The 22,664-nt window shown below is 46.0% G+C and overlaps 2 protein-coding genes across 5 annotated transcripts in view; both read right to left on the reverse strand.

Annotated features, from left to right (window-relative positions):
* Positions 1-701: 701 nt before the first annotated feature.
* Positions 702-13,548, reverse strand: WDR24 (WD repeat domain 24). Of its 3 annotated transcripts, none has more exons than XM_081169867.1 (10): positions 13,401-13,548; positions 10,801-11,709; positions 10,341-10,518; positions 8,844-9,516; positions 5,048-5,163; positions 4,494-4,615; positions 4,285-4,389; positions 3,829-4,166; positions 2,903-3,087; positions 702-1,244 (listed from the first exon to the last, which is right to left on the reverse strand). In XM_081169867.1, exons 2-10 carry the CDS (start codon positions 11,279-11,281, stop codon positions 1,076-1,078), a joined length of 2,367 nt encoding a protein of 788 aa, XP_081025993.1. In that variant the 5' UTR covers positions 11,282-11,709; positions 13,401-13,548; the 3' UTR covers positions 702-1,075. The 3 variants fall into 3 exon arrangements, with proteins under 3 accessions (XP_081025993.1, XP_081025994.1, XP_081025995.1); XM_081169868.1 differs by lacking the exon at positions 13,401-13,548 and adding an exon at positions 13,232-13,349; XM_081169869.1 differs by lacking the exon at positions 13,401-13,548 and adding an exon at positions 13,238-13,336.
* Positions 13,549-20,678: 7,130 nt separating this feature from the next.
* The window catches only part of FBXL16 (F-box and leucine rich repeat protein 16), an 87,636-nt gene continuing 85,650 nt past the window's right edge, over positions 20,679-22,664 (reverse strand). For both annotated transcript variants that reach the window (XM_081169892.1, XM_081169891.1), the window contains exon 8: positions 20,679-22,409. The gene's annotated coding sequence lies outside the window, so the exon portion shown is untranslated. The remainder of the gene's footprint in view (positions 22,410-22,664) is intronic.

Below are 22,664 nucleotides of genomic sequence, written 5' to 3' on the forward strand. Positions count from 1 at the left end.
CAACTATGCTATCCTGTAGCATGGAAGGCTGATGTTTCAGATTAAATGGAAAGAATAGCAGTACCAAAGACCAGGGGGAAAACAACAATATGGTTTGACTTGGCACTTGTTAGATATTATGTGCAGTAGTTCCAATTTGCCTTATGTTAATTTATAAGTTGGTATTGACCTTTAAAGCCCTTCACAGTTTAGGACCAAGATCCTGTTGGACTGCCTATCTCCTCAAGTGACTACGCACTGACATCATTAGGTGCTCCCACCACAGAAGATATAGCTGTACTTTTTGTCTTCTTATTGCTGCTAGGAAGACCAATAGGGCAAACTAATGCACTGGGAGTAAACTCCACTAAACATCATGGGACTTACTTCTAAGTAATAGTCATAACCATTTGTTCCTTGACTTGCAGAAGCTCATTAAGATGATCTTTCGAAAACTCCAGTTCTTGCATTTTATCAGTCTGCAATTTACTACAAAGTTCTAAAAGTGGTAACAAATATAGTATTCCCTTGCTGGCCAGTGGTTTATGATCTGCATCTGGGAGCAGGAAATTTAAATGTTGCTTAAAATTATACAGCTGAATACATATCCTGGAAAGAGATTTCCTCTTTGAGGAAGAAATTCAGATGCTGTGCCATAGCTCACTAATTTTAGGAGCATTTATGCAAAAGGATTCGGGAACTCTATAGAAAGCAGCAAGCAGTAAAGTTCACTGTGTTCTTTTAATTCAGTATAAAAAGTGGAATGAAACTCAAAAGTGTCTCATGGTGCCATCTTGGCTCATTAAGAAGTAGGTTTGTGCAGAATCGTGATAACAAAAAAAATATATTATGCAGCAGTAAAAAAGGGGGAGGATGTAAGTGACCAGAAGCTTTCAAGAAGAATCGCCTGAGCGTTTAAAGTTTCACTGCTTTTTGTGAAGTAACGAAGGTCACCTTTCCTTCACAGTATCCTACTCACTAAGTTCTCTTGTGCAACTATGCCTCTAATGCCTCCCATAAACAGAGCTCAGTGCCAGTTCTAAGCAGCCAGTGCGTCAAGGTTTTGCTTTCCAGCGGACAAAGGCTCCCATTAGGTTCAGGTGTATTCACAGAGGTGACCACAGCCTGCAGGGCAATGGGAACTGGTCTCCAGCCATTTCATGATGTGCTGCAGGTGGCCACCATGACTGCAGCCCTGGCACCACACGAACAGACCCTTCACTACGTGGTGGCACACAGCGCACATGCTGGCACACTGCCGACATCTGAAACGAGACCACAGAATGAATCAACCAGAAGAAAGTGACTTATATTAGCAGTCAAATGCAACACAGATCCTGGAACATAAGAGTCCCAATGAGAGCTAACGTGATTACTGATGGACAAGGAGTAGGGAGAACCAGGTTCAAGTCCCTCACTCAGCCATGAAGCTTCAGTCAATCACACTCACTCATCCTAACTTACTTCAGAGGGTTGCGTGAATAAAATGGTGCATGGTCATGTGTGTGTGAGAGAGAAACATGCAGGCCAGCCTAAGCTCCTTGGAGGAAAGGTAGGATATAATTGTAAGAAATACAAAAAATAAATAGAATGTGATAAGCTGTTGTAGTCTCTGCAGCTGGTAGGAGCATGGCTCACCTGAAATTATACACCAATTCATTTTTCACCACTATTGGGAGGTGCATTATTGGGATGCATAAAGTTCGCAAGAGGTATAGATAAGAGATCCATTCTGACCCACTGAACCAGCACATCAGTCATGAATGGATAGGAGCCCATCAGGAGCTCAAAAAACTTCTGTTTTGCTGCCTTGTTATGACCGCATTGTAATCAGGCACCTGGGATGTCTCTGTTGGCTTGATGTACCATAAATTGAGGAGGTCTGTTCTAAATTTCTGTATTCCACTATACTTCTTAAACTGAATGAAAAAGATGTAAGCAGTCGTGAAGTGATTTTGTTTACCAGGAATTTTTAAAAACACTTTTGCTACACCACTTTGTTGAACCAAAGGCGAGATGTTCCAGAAGCTCTGCAAACACCATCTTGGTAGTCAAGATAATGCTACAATTAATTGGTCATTTTTGCAATAATGAGCTGATGTATGTTTATATTCACTTGCTCTGTTATATGCAAATTGGCTTGCTTTAATGCTATGCTTATCTGTGGACCCTGGAATGCTGGGCTCTCGGCCCAGAGAGGGGAGCTATCTGTAAGCCTTGGATAACTGCTACCTATGGCCTCACCAGCCAGGTGTTATGGGAGGTTCTGGGTAAAATGACCTATGCTGCTTTGTGCATAAAGGATGTATATACACATTTGCTTGGGCAGTGACAAGTCATAACAACCTCTCACTGTTGTGGTGTCCATTCTGCATCTGTAAAGTCAGTGAGGCTCTGCACACTGTGTTGTAAATTTACACTTTTTAAAAATAAAGCACCAGAACTGGCCATTCCGGCATTTTTTACATCCTTCTTTGGACATCCTTCAAGAATCAGACCACTATCATAGGTCACATCATATGATCTCCTATAAAATGAGTAAGGCACACCTAGCTTCAAAAGCCTTCATGTAATCCGAGTGTGGGGTGGTAAAATGATTTTTAGCTCCTGGAAAATAAAATCACTTCTAGCTTTATTTATCAGGAAGTATGTATGCAAAGTGCTACTTAAAAGAGGGACAATAATTTAAGATGCTTTGGGTGCAGGAGATCCCAGGTTCAATCCCCAGTCCTGAAGGTTGGAAAACACCCCTGCTTGTGATCTCAGAAAGCTACTGCCACCAGAGTAAGCAATTTCAGATCAGATGAACAGTTGTCTGACCTGGAATAAGGCAGATTCATATAATTATTCCCAGCATGTCACAAAACTAAAACCTCTATATGTGCATACATGCACAGAGTGTGTCTCTGCACAGGCCTCTCACCTGTCACAAATCCAGCCTTTGTTGCTCATGGGTCTTTTGCAATTGCTGCAGTTGATGTGCAGTGTGGTGGAGGCCTGGTTGAGGCAGTTGATGGCTCTGCACGTGCTCAGTTTGATCACCTCATTGGAGATGTTCCACAGCTGGAAGCGCTGCAGCAAGTCAATGTATGAAGTGTACCAGTGTTCCTGTGGGGTTTTAAGGCATTGAACACAAGTCACTTACAGTATTTGTCTCCAGAAATCTCTTTCAACCTCTCTCTTGCGACTCAAACCCTTTATTTTATTGAAATACTCATATATTGCCGTTTCATCTTTTTTTTTAAAAAAAGGATGCACTCAAGTCTATGAACAACTTCTAATGCAGGTGAAATAAAAAGCAAAATTCATATGGATCTTTCCATGTTCCTCTTCCGCAGATGGATATTTTTAAGTTGGCCCTGGCCCATCAAATTGGAAATAACTGGCAGGTGTGTTTTGATAGCCAGACAATTTAGACCAACTCCACTTAATATACTACCACAAGCATTAACATGAAGAGGCAGCTATTTTATTTCACACACTCGCTGCCTTCTAGTAAACAAGGAATTCAAGGTGGAGTATAAATGGATCCTGGGCAGACTCCCATCCAGGCATTCACCAGACCCAGACCTCCTCATGGCCACTTCCCATTCCACATGCCTCTCCTTCTGTGCCTGATCAGCACCAGCTCTGATAGAGGCAGAGGGTAAGTTGTGTCCTTGTATCTCTTGCTGCTTGCTCGCTTGGGGAGGGCAGGTGAATAGGCAGCAACAGTTAGGAGGAGGCGCAGCAGGATAGGAGTTTGGGATTGGGATTGGGATGGGTTCCTTATTGAGTGTGCAGCTTTCAGCAGATATCTGGTAATTATGACCCCCAATCCTAATCCTAAAATATAGAACAGGGAGGTACCTGTGCCTGGTCATCAATCTCCTTCCGGATACGATCCCCCAACACAATAAGTACAGACACCGCCATCTGCACATCCCCCTGCTCAGCATAGAAGAGCAACATGTCACGGACAATGGGACTGAAGAAGTCAGCAGGCAGACGGCTGTCATACAGAGAGTGAGAGATGGAGATCAGGGAGAAAGATTCCACAGGTGTCAGCGACACAGTCTCTGCCTCATTGCCACTGACATGTGGGGAGTCTGCTTTGTCTTGTAAGTGATCCAGTGCAGAGGGATTGTCCACAATCTCATGACGCAAAGGGAAGGCCTCCTGGGGAAGGATGTACTCTTGCTCCTCAGCTGTTAAGAAAACATGGACCCGTGAGAGGGAAGGCAGACGGGGAAAGATAAACAATTCCACTCAACACAGAAAGGGGAACAGGAAGGACCAACAGTTCTCAAGAGTATATACACTCACTGTGAGGATTCTCATGGTCTATCATGTACAGGTCATCTTCATCTCCTTCCACATCCCCAAGGAGATAATCTGCAGGGACATCACTGCCTTCAGTCTCTTCGTTCTCTAGATATCCAAGAATAAAAAAAAGAGGGAAGCAGAGAAGGGAGTGAGAAACAGTTCTTAGGTTTCTATGCAGGGTTGGGGGAGAGGTATGTCACCATTCTCACCATCGTTATTGATCAGTGTGGAGGAAGAATCCATGAGGATGTTTTCAGGTCGGTTCTCTCCCTTGCTCCTCTCCATCCTTGACTCACTGCCTATCCCAGAAGGAATATCTTTCAAGTTAAAGCTGGAAGAGAAACACAAATCTGTGTTACACCCAGGTAAAACCTGATGCTTCCAGCTTCCCTTCAACATCCAAGTCCCCCACTGGTTGCAATTCCTGGTAACCAAGTAACCACACAAATATTGTATCATTAAGATTTTGAGTTGAATTTTTCTCACGGCTCACATGAGAACCTACTGAGAGACCGGTAGCACTTCTGAACTTATCAGCAAGGTGCATTTTTTTCTGCCCTGTAGTATGCCCTATTTGCAAGGGCTCAAGAGTGGAAATGCGAGTTGTCTCACTTTTAACCAGATGAACACTCTGCTTAATGCAAATGGTGCTGGTAATGTGTAAATGAGACCTCTCATGCAACCAGCCCACCTACATTTGCCACAGTCAACTTTCTACCTCCCATCTCACAACCAAGATCAAGGATGCTGAAGCCTTTTTTACCTGTTCATGAGTGGAAGGCTGGAACTACTCTTCCCAATGCTGTGATTAAGGTTTGAAGAGGGCACAGTGCTAGGGCCAGAGTAAATAATTCGGAGCATGGTCCATGTCTGAGCAACCTGACAAATAAGAGAAAGAACAGAAAGAGTTAAACTATCAACACCATGTCTTTTAGCTAAGGAAAAGGAATAGAGGAAAATGAGACATGAAGAGTGAGGTACTGGGCTGGAGGCCACCACACACCACCGCAACAATTTCAGGTAATGTCTTATGGGAGAGGGGCTGAACATAGCCCTGGACTCCTCTTTACATGCCAGGAAACTCCTAGCTCTCTCTCAGGAATTTCAGGACTGAGACTTAGTTCACAGCAGAGGAATAACACATGCAACATCAGCCTCTACAACTGGTAAAGGTAAAGGGACCCCTGACCATTAGGTCCAGTCGTGGACGATTCTGGGGTTGCGGTGCTCATCTCGCTTTACTGGCCGAGGGAGCCAGCGTACAGCTTCCAGGTCATGTGGCCAGCATGACTTAAGCCGCTTCTGGCGAACCAGAGCAGCGCATGGAAATGCCGTTTACCTTCCCGCTGGAGCAGCACCTATTTATCTACTTGCACTGCGTGCTTTCGAACTGCTAGGTGGGCAGGAGCAAGGACCGAACAATGGGAGCTCACCCCATCGCGGAGATTCGAACCGCCGACCTTCTGATCGGCAACTGGTAGGAAGTAGAATATCTCTGGATTGGTAAAGTCTCTTAAATATACTACAAGTATAGACTTCTGCTCACTACACATTCTCCTTGTGCCACTTAAGGCAGGAATGGGAAACTTTATGGCCCTCCATCAATTGCACTCAAGGCAGACTCACTGGAATTAAAATTAGTCTTGACTATTCATTTCAATAGGCCTATTCTAAGTAAAAGTTACTTGACTAGAGCCCCATGTGTTACTGGACAGTAACTCCCATTATCCTCAGCCACTGGCCACACTGGTTGAGGCTGATGGGAACTGGGAGTCCAACATCAGAAAAGCCATAGTTTCCCCACACTTGACTTAAGGCTCTAATTCAGGCTCATGTTCTGGCTTCATCACAAGCCGCCAACTTCAGCAAAGAGACTTCTGGTACTCTGAGTTGAACATACATGCTGGAGGTTTGGATTCCAGTACAATCAACCATGGCATCTCCTTCCTGGGTGCCCATTGGGACTAGGATATGTTGTAGCCCCCTCCCCAAATCTACCAAAGTATCAGCGAATACCGTATTTTTCGCACCATAGGACGCACTTTTTCCCTCCTAAAAAGCAAGGGAAAATGTGTGTGCGTCCTATGGAGCGAATGCAGGGGGGAGGCAGGCGGGAAAAGCCCTCAAGAGCCGCACGCAAGCTTCGTGCGCTCTTGCGGGCTTTTCTCTAGGAGGGAGAAGGGAGTGACTGGCTGCAGCAGTCCCTTCTCCCTCCTGGGGGAAAAGCCCCCAAGAGCGGCACCCTCTTTAAAGGCTGCGCGGCTCCTGCAGGCTTTTCTACGAGGTGGGGGAATCCCCCCACCTCCCAGAAAAGCCAGGAGAAGCCGCGCAGCCCCTTTAAAGCAGATTCCCTCCTCCCGGGCTCCCTTTGAAGCGGCAATGTGGGAGGGGAGCAGCTTACACTCGTGTAAGCAGCTCCTCTCCCACTTTCCTGCTTCAAAGCAACCACGGAGGAGGGAAAGAGGGGACCCATGGATCCTCTTCGCTGCTCGAGGCTGCAGCAGATTCCCTCCTCCCGGGCTCCCTTTGAAGCAGCAAAGTGGGAGGGGAGCAGCTTACACTCGTGTAAGCAGCTCCTCTCCCACTTTCGGATTCCTCCTCCGTAATTGCTTTGAAGCAGGAAAGTGGGAGGGGGGCAGTTTACACTCGTGTAAGCAGCTCCTCTCCCACTTTCCTGCTTCAAAACAACCACGGAGGAAGGAAAGAGGGGACCCATGGATCCTCTTCGCTGCTGGAGGCTGCAGCAGATTCCCTCCTCCCGGGCTCCCTTTGAAGGAGCAAAGTGGGAGGGGAGCAGCTTACACTCGTGTAAGCAGCTCCTCTCCCACTTTCCTGCTTCAAAGCAACCACGGAGGAGGGAAAGAGGGGACTCATGGATCCTCTTCGCTGCTCGAGGCTGCAGCAGATTCCCTCCTCCCGGGCTCCCTTTGAAGCAGCAAAGTGGGAGGGGAGCAGCTTACACTCGTGTAAGCAGCTCCTCTCCCACTTTCGGATTCCTCCTCCGTAATTGCTTTGAAGCAGGAAAGTGGGAGGGGGGCAGTTTACACTCGTGTAAGCAGCTCCTCTCCCACTTTCCTGCTTCAAAACAACCACGGAGGAAGGAAAGAGGGGACCCATGGATCCTCTTCGCTGCTGGAGGCTGCAGCAGATTCCCTCCTCCCGGGCTCCCTTTGAAGGAGCAAAGTGGGAGGGGAGCAGCTTACACTCGTGTAAGCAGCTCCTCTCCCACTTTCCTCCTTCAAAGCAACCACGGAGGAGGGAAGGAAGGGGACCATGGATCCTCCCCTGCTGGAGGCTTCAGCGGATTCCCTCCTCCGTGATTGCTTTGAAGCAGCAAAGTGGGAGGGGAGCAGCTTACACTCGTGTAAGCAGCTCCTCTCCCACTTTCCTCCTTCAGAGCAAACACGGAGGAGGGAAGGAAGGGGACCATGGATCCTCCCCTGCTGGAGGCTTCAGCGGATTCCCTCCTCCGTGATTGCTTTGAAGCAGCAAAGTGGGAGGGGAGCAGCTTACACTCGTGTAAGCAGCTCCTCTCCCACTTTCCTCCTTCAAAGCAACTACGGAGGAGAGAAGGAAGGGGACCATGGATCCTCCCCTGCTGGAGGCTTCAGCGGATTCCCTCCTCCGTGATTGCTTTGAAGCGGCAATGTGGGAGGGGAGCAGCTTACACTCGTGTAAGCAGCTCCTCTCCCACTTTCCTGCTTCAAAGCAACTACGGAGGAGAGAAGGAAGGGGACCATGGATCCTCCGCTGCTCACGGCTTCAGCGGATTCCTCCTCCTTGATTGCTGGGAGTTTCTCTGGGCAGGAATTCCCTCAGCTTAAGTGGGGTGGGGGAAGTGTGGCAGGTAGGGGGGTACTGAGAGACATGTCTCTCAGATGAAAATTGGGAGTGGGCATTGTGTGAAGTGGCTGTGGATCTCCTGCCGCAGAACTGTAGGACTGTATAGAGTTGGGAGGGCCACCCAAGGGTCATCTAGCCCAGCCCCCTCACAATGTAGGAATCACAGCTAAAGAACGCCAGACAGATGGTCCCCCAACCGCTGCTTAAAAGCCTCCAGTGGTGGAGACCCCAAACACCTTCCAAGGTCATAGAATTGCAGGGTTGGAAGGGAACCCCAGGAGTCATCTAGTCCAGCCCCGGTGGACAGCGGGCGCAATCCATCCCATTGCGCAAGACTAAAGATGCTGTGCAAGGCTAAAGAAGAAGCCAAGGCAATGAGCGGGATGGATCACGCTTGCTGCCTTGTCTTCTTTAGCTGCACTGGAGAGGTTTAGCTCCTGGCTGGAGAGGTTGCGCGGCCATGGATCCCGTGCGCTGTCTTGGCTTCTTTGCTCTTTGGGGCTGGGGGGGGGGAAACCCGGGCTTCCCCCGCAGCCCCGAGAAGCTCTGGGAGAAGTGGATAGGCTGCATGCAGCCTGTCCGTTGCTCTTTGGGGCTGGGGGGGGGATAATATTTTTTTCCTTGATTTCCCCCTCTAAAAACTAGGTGCGTCCTGTGGTCCGGTGCGTCCAATAGAGCGAAAAATACGGTAACTCCTGCACAAAGGGAGCCCTTACCTGGTTGCGCTTGAGCTCTTTGGCTACTTTGGCATTATGGTCACACAGCTCTGCCAGCGGTCTCCCTGTCAGCACATACTGCTTGGCGGTCCGCACAAACCAGTCCATGCTACCAGCATCACACTCTGTGTCTGCTTCAAATACACTTAGGGCACTGGACGAGGAGATGTACTCAAACTGTTCTGTGGGGTCTAACTTGCGCTTGAAGAAGATAGGATGGCGCCGATCACGCTTACGGTTAGAATCAGAGGAGATGAGGCTCTCCTTGGCAGCAAAAGCCAGGTCCCCAAAGAGGCTGTAACAAAGCCCCTCAGGGTTAGCCCGGTCAATAGGCTGGATGGCATCCTTGAAGATATGCTGGTAAAGAGTGCTGTCCTTAGAGCCAGACAGGAGGAAGTAAGGATCATGGAGATGACGCCACACAATCCCTGTGGTGACATCTTTGTGTTCCTCAAACATGGCAGAGGGGATGAAAGGCCGACGTACATCCCACACATAGATGTTGTGGTCCACCATCATGGAGCATGTGGCAATGTGGTGTTTGCATTCAGGCCGCCACTTGACCCTTGCCACAGAGGCTATTGTCTGCACACAGTATATCTCTTTAGCCCGGTTGGTGTTCATATCCCAGACCTTTACCATCTTATCTCGGCCCCCTGTGGCCAACCAGCCCCTAGATGAAGAGAAGAGAAGCTTAAGTGGCCAGTAAACAGTTCGGCAACCACCACTTTTCTTATACATGATCTACACTGACCATATACCCAGCTACCAACTCACAATACTGCTAAAGTATGAGGGGCTAACCTGTGGTCCTCCAAATATGTTCAACTACAGCTCCCATCATGGCTGACCAGGAGTCATGCTGGCTGGAGCTGATGGGAATTGGAGCCTCCATGTCTCTACTCCTGAGGGCTTATAGTGAAGTCATCAGTGACAGTGAGGGGTGAGGTGAGCACACATCCCGATCCTTGCTCTCACACACCTGTGTGTCTTCTTTTCTTATCTGCATGACAAAACCTTCATACATCCCCAAATGCTGTTGGGCTACAGCTCCCATAAGCCTTAGCCAGCATGGCCCCTAGTCAGGAATGACTGGAGCTAGACGTCAGTAACATCTGAAGGGCCACAAGTTAGGAACCTATGCTGCAGTTCTTAGCCTAGAATTTCAAATTTAGGAAAATAATTTATACAGCATACTAACAAAAACAAGCTCTTGGAGAAAGAGCTTTGAGCTTTCTAAGATGCTTTTCTATAATATAATGCTTAAAAACAAAGCATTACACGGAAGATTTTTACTTGAGGAAGGCAATCTTAAGAACAGTAAGTTCTCCATGGCTGTCTAAAATAATGTTTAAAAATAGGAAGAGAAAACTGCATATTTAAGAAGGAAGTATGTTCTACGGGCAGGGAACAGAGAAAGATAAGCTACAGAACAGAGAATCCTAGTGCACAACTTGAGATAGTGCCATAGGGAAAAAAGGAGCGTGCTGTCCATACCTGTCTTCCGGGTGCCAATCACAACAGAATACGGGCCCATTATGGGCTGTGAACATCCTCTCGTACCGGTCAGGCCGGCGGATGTCCCACAGCTGAACATTTCCATTCTCAAAGGTTGCAGCAAAGGTAAAGTAATCACGTATACTAAACTGGACGTCACGGACACTTTCTGATTGACCTGAAAGATAATGCAACAGACAGCATATTTAGCAAGTTTCATATATGGCAGCTCATCTAGATGACACTCACCATCTGTAATCATACTCTAGCACAACAGATTTGAGGCTCACGGGCCAAATCAGATTCTCTCTCAATAATTTGGTCACACCTTGCTTTCGGCCCAGCCCCAACAAACTCATAGCACTGCCCTTTGACTAGGTGTAACTAGAAAAAGGGACTATTGACCATTGCTGAGAGTGTTAAGAGTCAGACATGGCAAATTCAGGAAATGACTCCTTACCTGAGAATGTGCTAACAGAATCTTTCTTGCGCAGGTCAAAGCATTTCATGTAGCCATCCTGGGAGCCACTGAGAAGCATGTACACCTCCGTGGGGTGGAAGCACACCTTGTTAACTGTTCTTTTGTGCTCGGTGAAGAGCTGGTCCTGCTTGTTACGAGATGGTTTGCCGAGGTTCCAGGTCACGACGACGCCATTGGTGGCGGCTGTGGCCAACAAGTTCTCATCCATCTGGTGCCACACCACGTCGGCACAGCTGAAGTTCAGGGATGGCTTGCGGCCAACACGCAAGTTCAGCTTCTCCACAAACTGGTCTTCTTCTATAGAGTAGATCTTAAAGATGTTACGCCCAGCTACCACTACCTGGGCAGCATCACGACATACACTAATGGCATTGGCAGGGGCATCCAGGTGGCAGAACATGGTCCGTCCAGTGATGGTATTGCCACCAAGGGCAGTGGTCACCCTAGCCATTTTCTCCATGGCTGCCTTCTGAGGGGCTCCCTGCAGTTCCGCCGGATCTCCTAATGACCACACAGCAGGAGCGTCTACAGCTGTATCTTGATGGACAACTTCACAAAATTAAACTCAATCTTGCAAGCTCCTTATCACTAAAGCTTCATTTTAAAAAAGGAATATTCAGCACTTGAAATAAGGTCCTACCCAGAAATGGGCAGCATCTTAACACAAGGAAATGTCATGAAGTGATCACATAAAGCCAATGCTTACAGCTCCAGAGTGAGTTGCAAGCTGTTCTAATTTGCATTGAAAGCTTACTTGGCTTTACGTCTACCTTGTGTGGAAATTTCTTTGTCAACCATCAAGCACGTCTTTTCCTACATTCAAGCAGACTCTTGACAAAAACTTTTCACTTGCAGGATAGCTTCTGGCCGAAGAAATTCAGCAAAGTTCTGAAACGCAAGACAGAATTGTTCAGGATGCAGACCAACACACACACACAGAGGGAGAAAATTAGTTAAGCAATAAACATCTCTCTCAAAGCACTGGACACTGAAACAAGACCAGTACCCACCATTGTAGAAGTTGCCATTTTGCTTCTGAGAAGAACCTGCATAAAAGAAACTGACACACCACTAAAGGCAAATGTTTTAATGTCTTTCATATTTTATTTATTTGTTGTCATCCGTCTGTCTCAACAGAAATAGAGTGCGCCTCCAGGGGTGAAGTCAAAGTACTGGAGAATCACAGCACCTGCTGTGTCTGCAGAGACCAGCAATTAATAACTGCTGCCGCCCCTCCCAATTCTTATTGTTGCATTAGCAGCACCAAAGTGACCTCCCTAGGGAGCAGTGTGCATGGAGGTCCTGGACTGCCCAGAGGACAAGACCCCGCCCCTCTCTGCCTTGCTGATGTGGTCCAAAGGGAAGCAGAGCAATACGTTTGGCACCAGCTTGGCTGCAGGAATTGCCAGAAAGTGTATAAGACGACATCCAACCATCCGCTTTAGAGACTCCACTCTGGATTTGTGTAGGGTTTACTCCTTGGCCTTTTCTTTTCCCAAAGATGTCCTGCAAGGCAGCAGGTAATTTGTTTATTTACTGAATATCCCACCTTTTCCTCACTTGAAACTAGGGCTGAAAACAAGCATTGCCAACCCAGTTGAATATATTGCTGGGAGGGATCAATTTTAATTGGCAAGACTGACAGTTAATGGCACATGTATTTTTGGGATCATCCACACTAACCTTTTGCCCTGCATTTTCCCGGTCCGTATCCAGGCACTTTTTTCTCTCTGCCACTTTCCCCAGGAAAACCCAATCTGTACCGCTAAATCAGAGCAAACGGCAATTCGGGTTTTAAGTGGATTTGCTCCAATTCAGCACTAAAGAGCAGATTTTTGCGGGTTGGACAGGAAGGTTTAAATTGTGGAGCCGTGCCTAGAAATGCAGAGCAAACGTTAAGTGTGGAAGAGTCCTAAATGTAACATGAGTCTCCTTATGATGCAATAGAAGTGCAGATCTGGACCACTGCTTTAATGGGAAGTTAACAAATTATACCTGAATGCTACGCTACCAAAAAACAAAGCACAACTTTTTCTGAAGTTTGGCATCCGTTTATTGAATACATCAAATTAAAGCAACATGACCAGCAGCAGCCCTCTTCTCACGGTTTCCTTTGGAAAAAACCTGTTATTGGATAACATACTTATGAAGAACAATAGTCTGGAATTATAATGCTATTTTGTTGTAATACGACCCTCCTCTCTCCCCCCCCCCCTTTTCCCTATATCGTTGTGACCATTGGTTTTTTGCGTACTGGAAATGAAAGCAAGAACGATTACCCCAAAATAAAAATAAAATAAAAAAGCCAACACCACAGATTAACGTTTGCTTTAAAACTGAGCTTTGGTTAATTTAAAAACAACAACAAACAAACCCTCCATGCAATGTATTCAATCCAGCATTTCCTCACCCTTACATGTCTCGGAAGCTCAAAAAGATGCGCTGCATCTATAAATACGCAGCAGTTTTAGTCCCGCGCGAGGCCTACCCAGCCTGGCCTGACTTCCCTCAGCCTTTCACCAGCGAGCGCCCGGCGAGGCGCTGAGGTAAAATGCAAAAGTAAACGGGCGGCAGCTCACCTGGCAGCGGGCCCAGGCCGCCAGGCCAACGGTTTCACCGATCGCTGCTCCCGCGGCCACTCCTGGCGGGGCCTCCGTCGCTCAAGGCAGCCGCCTCTCCTTCCGCCGCGGAAACCCGGCCCGCCTCGCCCGGCCCCTTCCGCCACCGGCCAGGCCGCTCCGCCCTTGCTTGCTTTCCCGCCTGCCGGCCCCCCACCCTGGCCGCGCCGCCTTCTCGGCCCTTCGCCGGCGAGCCCGCGGGGCTTTGGGAGGGAGGCTTCACCCCTCGCCCCCGGCTGCGTTTTCTCGCAGGATCGCGGGGGGCGGGGGAGTCGCGTTTTTCACTGCTCCCGTGTATTTTATTTACAGTGGTACCTCGGGTTACATACGCTTCAGGTTATATACGCTTCAGGTTACAGACTCCGCTAACCCAGAAATAGTGCTTCAGGTTAAGAACTTTGCTTCAGGATGAGAACAGAAATCGTGCTCCGGCGGCGCGGCAGCAGCGGGAGGCCCCATTAGCTAAAGTGGTGCTTCAGGTTAAGAACAGACCCCCGGAACGAATTAAGTACTTAACCCGAGGTACCACTGTATTTGTTTTTAATCCTGCAGGTAGAAAACTAGCACAGCAGGGAGTGGTCTGGGTTAGCATCGTTCTCCCTGACATGCTGCCTTTCTTTTCGGAGGGAGGTTTTCTTTTAAAAACATGCAAGCATTGAAATAGAATCACCCCATCCGGAGTATGAAATCTAACTGTCCACTGGTTTTCACAGCTGCCACATTTTTGGTACCTGGATGCAATCCCCGCTCCAGATTAAAACTGGGTTTCCTTGGTAATTTCGTTGTTCTGTATGGGACAATGACAATAAAGATTATTGTATATAATGGTTGCCACCACACTGGATGAGAGCCTGATGGAAAGCTGTAAGGTACCTCTTGCAGTTGCCTCTGGGCAATGGTCATGCTTTGGGACACTTCGCCCCTGCCATCTCTGTCCGCTGTTGCTCCACCTGTATCAAGGAGTCTTTGGTTCTCCTTTTCTCCCCTGAGATTCCATTGCCCATATTTTGACAGAGTGGGAGTTCGAAGCTGCACGCAAGGGAAAGGCCTGAGCTTTGTATGCAGAAGATCCTAGGCTCAATCGCCCGGCATCTCTAGGCGTAGGGCTGCGAGTCACACAGTTCTGAAACCCTGGAGAACTGCTGATAGTCAGTGTAGTCAATACTGAGTTAGATGGACCAGTAGTCTGACTTGGCTTCCTACCAGACTTTTAGACGACATCTGAAGGCAGCCCTGTTTAGGGAAGCTTTTAATGTTTGATGCATTACTTTATTTTAATATTGTGTTGGAAGCTGCCCAGAGTGGCTGGGGAAACCCAGCCAGATGGGCGGGGTATAATTATTATTATTATTATTATTATTATTATTATTATTATTATTATTATTATTATGTTCTCAGGGCTTCAACACTCCAGGGGGACATATTGGGGAAATGCTGCATCCAAAATAGTGGCTTAATTTTGCAAGGAACCCTTTAGCCCCTTGCATTAGTGTGCCCCCTTATGCAGACTGGGAACAGCTGTCATTGTGAGAGTCCTACAGTACACATTTTTGTGTAGGCAATAATATGCAAACCATGCAAGGACATAGGCAGGGAGGGGCAGCTGCCCCCTCAAATCAATAAAAATCAATAAAGGTACATAACAAACTGAGGTTCTGCCCCCCCCAACAAAAGGCCTGCCCCTCCCCAACAAAAATCCTGGCTACACCCATGAAACCATGTGTGTATCATCACATGTGATGCTCACAGATGCGTGTTTCCCACTGCATGGACATTCATTTGGAAGTTGCACATTCTTTCTAGCACAGAAAGTTCTCCTTTCCTCCTTTTATATAAATGTTTTGTGCAATGTGTGATGTGGCCCTGTTCTGCTGGGGATGCTGTACATTGAGCAGTAGGCTGGACGAGGGCTGCATACACATCAAATATTTAAAGCACATTAAGGTAAAGGTAAAGGTACCCCTCCCCGTAGGGGCCAGTCTTGACAGACTCTAGGGTTGTGCGCTCATCTCACTCTAGAGGCCGGGAGCCAGCGCTGTCCGCAGACACTTCCGGGTCACGTGGCCAGCGTGACGAAGCTACTCTGGCGAGCCAGAGCTGCACACGGAAACGCCGTTTACCTTCCCGCTAGTAAGCGGTCCCTATTTATCTACTTGCACCCAGGGGTGCTTTCGAACTGCTAGGTTGGCAGGTGCTGGGACTGGGCAGCGGGAGCACACACTGCCGCAGGGATTCGAACCGCCGACCATGCGATCGGCAAGTCCTAGGCGCTGAGGTTTTACCCACAGCGCCACCCGCGTGGAAAAGCACATTACTTTTCCAAATAATCCTGGGAACTGGTTTGTTGAAGGTGTTGGGAATATACCTCCGTGAGGGCTAAACTACAGTTCCCAGGATTCTGTAGAAATAAGTAATGCTCTTCAAATGTATGATGAGGACACAGGTGTCTTACAAGGCACCCGGCAACTCTCTGATTCAGCCCTGTGCTGTTAGATCTTGAATTTGCACAGGTAAGGTGGTCAGCTTCAAGTATATTTTTATATACATTACCATACAATGACGTGGGTGTAAAAAGTAAATCAGATATTCTGTATTTTTAAATTTTTTAATATATATTTTTATAAACAGATCACGTGATAAAATAGCACAAGAAACACTTACCAAATATAAGGTTATATCTTCAGAATATACAGGAGAAGGAGGCTTGTATGTACAGTAAGAAAATGGTTTTCAGAATTTTATTTTTCTTTCCCCTTTTTATAGTAATTTGAAACATCTCAGCTTCAATAGCTTTAAATAATACTTTGGACCAGTAGACACTTTTAAAACAGGGGTGCTAAGGAGAATGGCAGGCACAACCCACTGAAGGAGTTCCTTTGCACTAGCCCGGCTAAAATGAATGAGCAATTCTCATTGGTGTCAATGCGGCTTGCCCAGCAGAAATTCCTAACAAGTTATGCCCTAAATTCAGACGGATACATTGTTAGAACTCTTGCATGAAGTGGAGTCACCTTTCTTAGGGAGGAATCCTATATCCACTTATTTGGGAGTAAGCTCTACTGAACTTAGTGGGACTTACTGTATAGGAATGCACTGTCACCCTGCTCCGTAACACAAGTAAATCAGGATATTGCAGTTGTATAGAACAAGTGATTGATCTTAAACACATTTCTATCCTTCATATCTTTCCCTTACAATTCCCCCCCCCCCGTGTCTCTGCCTGATACCTTTCCTCATCTCTTCATTCATTGAAAGGCCCAACAGTGCACATGGAATGTTCCCCATCTCCTAATCATATTTAAGAGAACATTTCCCTATGTTTATGAGAATATTTTGCTTTCCTGTTAATTATGCTTCTCTAAATGTGGATATTATCAGAAATGTAAAGGGATATAGAAATGATTCAATAAATTATTGCATTTGGATATCACTCTCTTGCTCTTCCTAGCATACATATATGTATTAAAAATTATATTCTGTTCTCATCTAATCATGGTGGAGCAGTATATTATTCACTTTAACCATGGTTAGCTCCAGGGCTTTTTTTTTTTAGCCAGAATTTGCCGAAACTGAGTTCTGGCATCTCTAAGGTGGGCTCCATTGCCATTATAAGAGAACAAGGGAGGCATTCATAGTGAGTTTCAACACCTCTTTTTCTAGCAAAATAGCACTGGTTTGCTCAAACCAGAGTTTGCAAACTGAAAGGCTTAAAGCTACTACCTAGGCTGATATTTAAGCCAATGGAATTCCCAAGAATGTGATTTCCACTGAACTCAAACAATGGTGGAAATACCACTAATGATTGGTTATTATATTATAGTATAATAATAGATGATAATTAAAAGGAACATCAATAAGTTTCATGGTTGCAGTAGACAGGATCATTAGTAAAACCCAAAAACATTTAAATGTGCAGAAATGGCCATTTAAAATAATCTATAAACAAAACTTAAAACAATTTTGTAGCAACAATGATGAATAGATTGCTGTTAGCAATTTATTTTTTAAAATGATACCCCAAATCACAGCAATTTATCAAAGTTGGAATGCAGTTTTCTGAAACAATGAGAGTTGCCCAATTTGTGCTCAGTCTGAAATTTTAATAGTTTTTTAGCTGCTCTCTCTCTCGCTATCTCCCCCTCCCCCACTTCAGGCTGCTTTGGATAATAAATGAATGAATCTTTGCATTCCTGTGAATTCTTGTCCAGATTAGAATGGTAAATGCCTAATGAAAGAAAACTGGAATGGACTAAAATAGAAAGTGAATTAGCACTCTGCGTGCGTGCGTGTGTGTAAAGACACACTGCTGAAGGTTCTACTCTGAATCCCCATCTTGGGTAGCACTGCAATAGCCTGATTTACAAGCCAAGCAGCTGTTTGTCCTCTTAATTAAAGTTATAAGAATAGTCATGACAATATAAGTATTCAAACTATGCATTGGCCACCGCCGTGTGAAATGGTACTTTGCATTGCAAGGCTGGCCCAATGCATTTTCCTGCCTGAAGCGAAGGATAAGGTGATGTTGAATTTATTACCCACCTTTCACCAGCAGGTCCAAGGGTGGGGTATGACAATTTAAAATTCAAAACAATGAAAACAGATTACAATCAAGGGGATAAGGTGAGCTCTGGAAACACATTTCGGGTGCCAAAGGCCAGAGTAAAGAGATATATCTTCAGCATTCATCGAAAGTGAAGAAGCCAGATGCATCTCTCTGGGGAGGGAATTTGACAACTTAGGGAATGATGACATGCTGCCACCCCTGTCATTCTAACATATAGAATCAGACCAGACTGGCAATTGAATTTCACTTCCACCATGCCATTGGGGGCAGTTTTCTCCACTGCACTGAAGACAGCAGGGCAGCTTAGAGGTTACAAGACCAGAAAGAAAATCAAAGTTTGCTGACACTAGGATGGAGGCTCAGGAGCAGGGGAACAGCAGAAGGTGCTCAGAATGTGTGTGTGTGTGTGTGTGTGACCTGAAGTGTCCACCTCACTGCCCAATGATGGGGCTGGCCTGGGAATTCTCACACCCATGCACATGCAATTTTCCAGAATGTGTGTTAGGGACAAGATTCATCAGCCTCTCAAGACGTTTCACATCTGGAAACCTGGCAGGGAGAGATGAACCCTGTGTAGAACAACAACTTTAGCACTTGCAAAATTTTAAGAAGGCACTTCACAAAAGGCCAAACGGGTGGACACATAGCCATAGTGGATTACCAGGAATAGGAATCGGAGAACAGGGGCAGCTTGATAGAGGCATACACACTTTTGGGGGATTGTGGTGGGTTTTGGGGGGGCGGGAATTGTAAGTGTTAAAAACTTTCCTTAGCGTTGCACTTTAAATTGTTGTAATCTGCCCTTGGACTTTAGGGTGAAGGACGGATAATACACCGTAGCAACAGCAGGAACAACAACAATGTTCCAGTGGGTCGTGTCTGATTTTCATCTGTGTGTGAGGAGGACTGTGTGTGCACCATGTGGATTTTCTCCTTCCGATTCAAAATGTATTGGCGTTGCCCTGCTTTTAAATACTATTTTTCTCCCATAAATTTCTTTTTCACTAGCTAGCAATAACACAATTTTATCTCTGGAAAGCTCTTTGTGTCCCTCTCATGGCCCTTGGACTACTGCTCCAGGAGGCAGATTAAAGCAAAAAATAAAATAAAATGCCTTGTGTGCATTCCCTTCATTGCCAGAGCTTCTTCAAGGTCACTCTCTCAATTATTACAGCAATTAAGGCCTCTTTAACAAATGTGGCATTAAAACAATGTCAATGCGTTTAGACTAATAAAATCTTTAATGGGTTTGATATAATATTAACTGGGGGGAATGTGTCTGCCCTGTAAATGACAAAATGGCCAGACTCAATTATTCCATTGTCCCATTTTGACCTTCGGATCTATTTACATCTAATGAGCAGAAAATCACGGACCAGTCCCTTGGCTTATGGCTCTCCCACTCATGGGCAAGGTGGCCTTCATTTGTGCACCGCAAAATGGGGAAATACTTCACACACACACTTCCAGAAGATGAAACACATCCTCACAAAATGTGCGCATGCTAGTTTATGCATATAGATGCATAGATTTGGAACTAATTGAATTCAATTTAAATAGAAATACTGTCCAATCCATCTCATCCTCGTCAGGAAGACTGTGAGCAGGCGCCCTGTGTGGTTGCTCAGTTTGCTTTCCAGGTATGAATTACTGACGGGTGACCTCAACACCCCTCCTGCCTTCCCTTCTTAAGAGTTTTAAAACATTGAAACAGGACCAGTTGACCTTTCAAACAGAGGACATTTTCATATCAAGGGATAGCCTCTCTAACAGGTCACAATAAATGGTATTCAATTAAGTTTTACTTAAAGTAGACCTACTGAAATTAATGGATCTTAGTTGTGTTAATTTCTGAGCTGCACTAACATTGGATACAACCCAAATTTACCCTAGACATGACCTAAATGGGGAAGCTTTGCAAGTTTAAGGTTGCAGTCCTGTGCACACTTACTCAGGAGCAAGAATCGCTGAAATGAAGTGGGAATGCACTTCTGAGCAAACATGAATATGAGGTCTTAAAGAAGCAGAAAGGGAGAGAGAACAGGGAAAAGGTTGAGCAGTCTCAGGTCACATCAACCCTATACATTTAAAGCACTCTTATGCCACTTTTAACTATTGTGGCCTTCCCCCAAAGAACCTTGGGAAATGTAGTTTCTTAAGGCTGCTGAGAGTTGTTAGGAAACACCACGCAGAGCTAGAGTTCCCAGGATTCTTGAAGGGTGTAAGACTGTTAAAGGGTGTAAGAATGCCCCCCATGAAACATAGATAGAAAGCTGGCTTATTTGCAGACTATTTATCTCTCCAGCCCATGGTTGCCTGCTGTAAGTGATTCTTCAAGGTCTCAGGTGAAGACTAGGAGTTAAGATCCCTCCTCCAATCTCAGCTATAGGAAGCGTTGTTGCTGGGAACCCTTGCCCTCCAAATTTTGGACTCAGACTCCCAAGAGTCCCACCTGCATACCCAATAGTCAGGGATAATGGAAGCTGGGGTCCAAAAACACCTGGAGGGTCCCAGGTTTCTCATACCTCTCCTATAACTTTTTTTGGGGGGGGGTGAAAGGTATTTAAAGTAATGATTCTAACAATAAGACAGTACTCTAGTGAAACCGAACAAGCAGTCACAAGAATCAGAGTTCTAAGAAAACGTACAGGAAGAGTGTGATGGTGTTCTCGAAAGACGGACTCACCCACACCATATCTTTGAAACACATTTAACACACACAATTTCCCTCCAAAGAAACCTGGGAACTATAGTTTGTTAAGGGTGCTTGGAACTGTAGGTCTATGAAGGGCCAACTGCAGTTTGCAGGGTTCTTTGGCATAAGCTATGTGCTTTAAACATGCTAACAAATTTATGGTGTTTCCAGTAACTCACATATGTTATATCTTGGTACTGCTGTCCTCAAAACAGAAATGGGGAAGCCAAGCATGAGATGGAACATCCTGCTAAAGCTACCCATCAGGTTCATGGCAAAGGCTAGATCTGAACCAGAGACTTCCTGGCTCATAGCTCTTAGCCAGTCCACCGCAGCAGTCCTCACAGTTAAGATAATAAAAAGAGCCCTATGGGATCAGACCAAAAGGTCCCTCTGCTCCACCATCCTGTTCTCACAATGACCAGATGCCAATGGGAAGCTTGGAAATGTGATCAATTACCATATTTTTTGCTCTATAAGACTCACTTTTCCCCTTCTGAAAAGTAAGGGGAAATGTGTGTGCGTCTTATAGAGCAAATGCAGGCTGCGCAGCTATCACAGAAGCCAGAACAGCAAGAGGGATTGCTGCTTTCACTGTGCAGCAATCCCTCTTGCTGTTCTGGCTTCTGAGATTCAGAATATATTTTTTCTTGTTTTCCTCCTCCAAAAACTAGATGTGTCTTGTGGTCTGGTGCATCTTATAGAGCAAAAAATACGGTATTTTCACCCTTGAGTTGCAGGAGAACATTATAGTTGTCCCAGAAAACGTGCCAACCTACTGTCATCTCAAAGCATAACATCGCAGAAAAAAACTATGGCATCCACTTTCATTTAGTGGCATAGCCTACTTTGCCTGGGACTCGGCCACTGACTCCTCCACCGGGATGTTTCATTACAGTGCCTCCCTTGTCACCAATAATAATATGGTTGACTCCAGCAAGAGAAAGTGATTTCCTGGAAAAACTCTGGTTCAATAATAAATCCCGATAGCACCCCTCTCCTTTAGAAGGAAAAAAATAAATACACGCACAAACATCCTTTCTGAAGGCACTCTCTGCTCCATGGCTTCTTGTTCTGCACCCCCAAGCTCAAACCTTCCTTGCCTCTCCCCCCCCCCATGAGAGTCTCAAGTGGGGCCATGGAAAACTCTGGACATTGTGGCGCAATTGACCCATGTGTTGTATCATGTGAGAGCCAGGGCTGCTTAGCACATATAAACTCATAGAACTGTAGAGTTGGAAGAGACCATGAGGGTCCTCTAGTCCAGCTGTCTCCAGTACAGGAATCTTTTGCCCAACATACAGTTCAAACATGTTTGTTTGTAGCTGTATATCTAAGATCAGGGATGTGGAACCTACGGCCTTCCAGATGTTCTTGGACTCCAGCTCCCATTCAACCAAGCTAGCATGGCTGATGGCCAGGGATGATGGAAACTGTAGAATAGCAACATCAGATAGGACACCGTTTCCCCATCTCTGTCTAAGACGCTCTGGAATGTGAACCATTTCATGACTAGGGATGGGCAAATCTGTCAATTTCAGTTTCTCTCAGTTTCTCCCTTTTCCAGTCCTAATTTCAGTTCTCTACATTTCCACATCAGTTTCATTTTTAAAGTGCTCATGAAAACACACCAGCATTCTTTGTGTGGATTCATGCACATTTTAAAAACTGAATTGAATTTATCCTCCATCCCTCTATTCATGGTGGGTAACTGAATACAGTGGTGCCCCGCAAGACGAATGCCTCGCAAGACGGAAAACTCGCTAGACGAAAGAGTTTTCCGTTTTGGAGGTGCTTCGCAAAACAAATCTCCTATGGGCTTGCTTCGCAAGACGAAAATGTCTTGCGAGTTCCTGCGGGTTTTTCCCCTCCCCCCTTTTTCTAAGCCGCTAAGCTGCTTATCAGCTGATCCGATAAGCTGATAAGCCGCTAAAAGCCGCTAATAGCGCTAATAGCGCTAATCCGC

The sequence above is a fragment of the Podarcis bocagei genome, assembly GCF_964188305.1.
Source record: "Podarcis bocagei genome assembly, chromosome: 14".
NCBI lineage: Eukaryota > Metazoa > Chordata > Lepidosauria > Squamata > Lacertidae > Podarcis > Podarcis bocagei.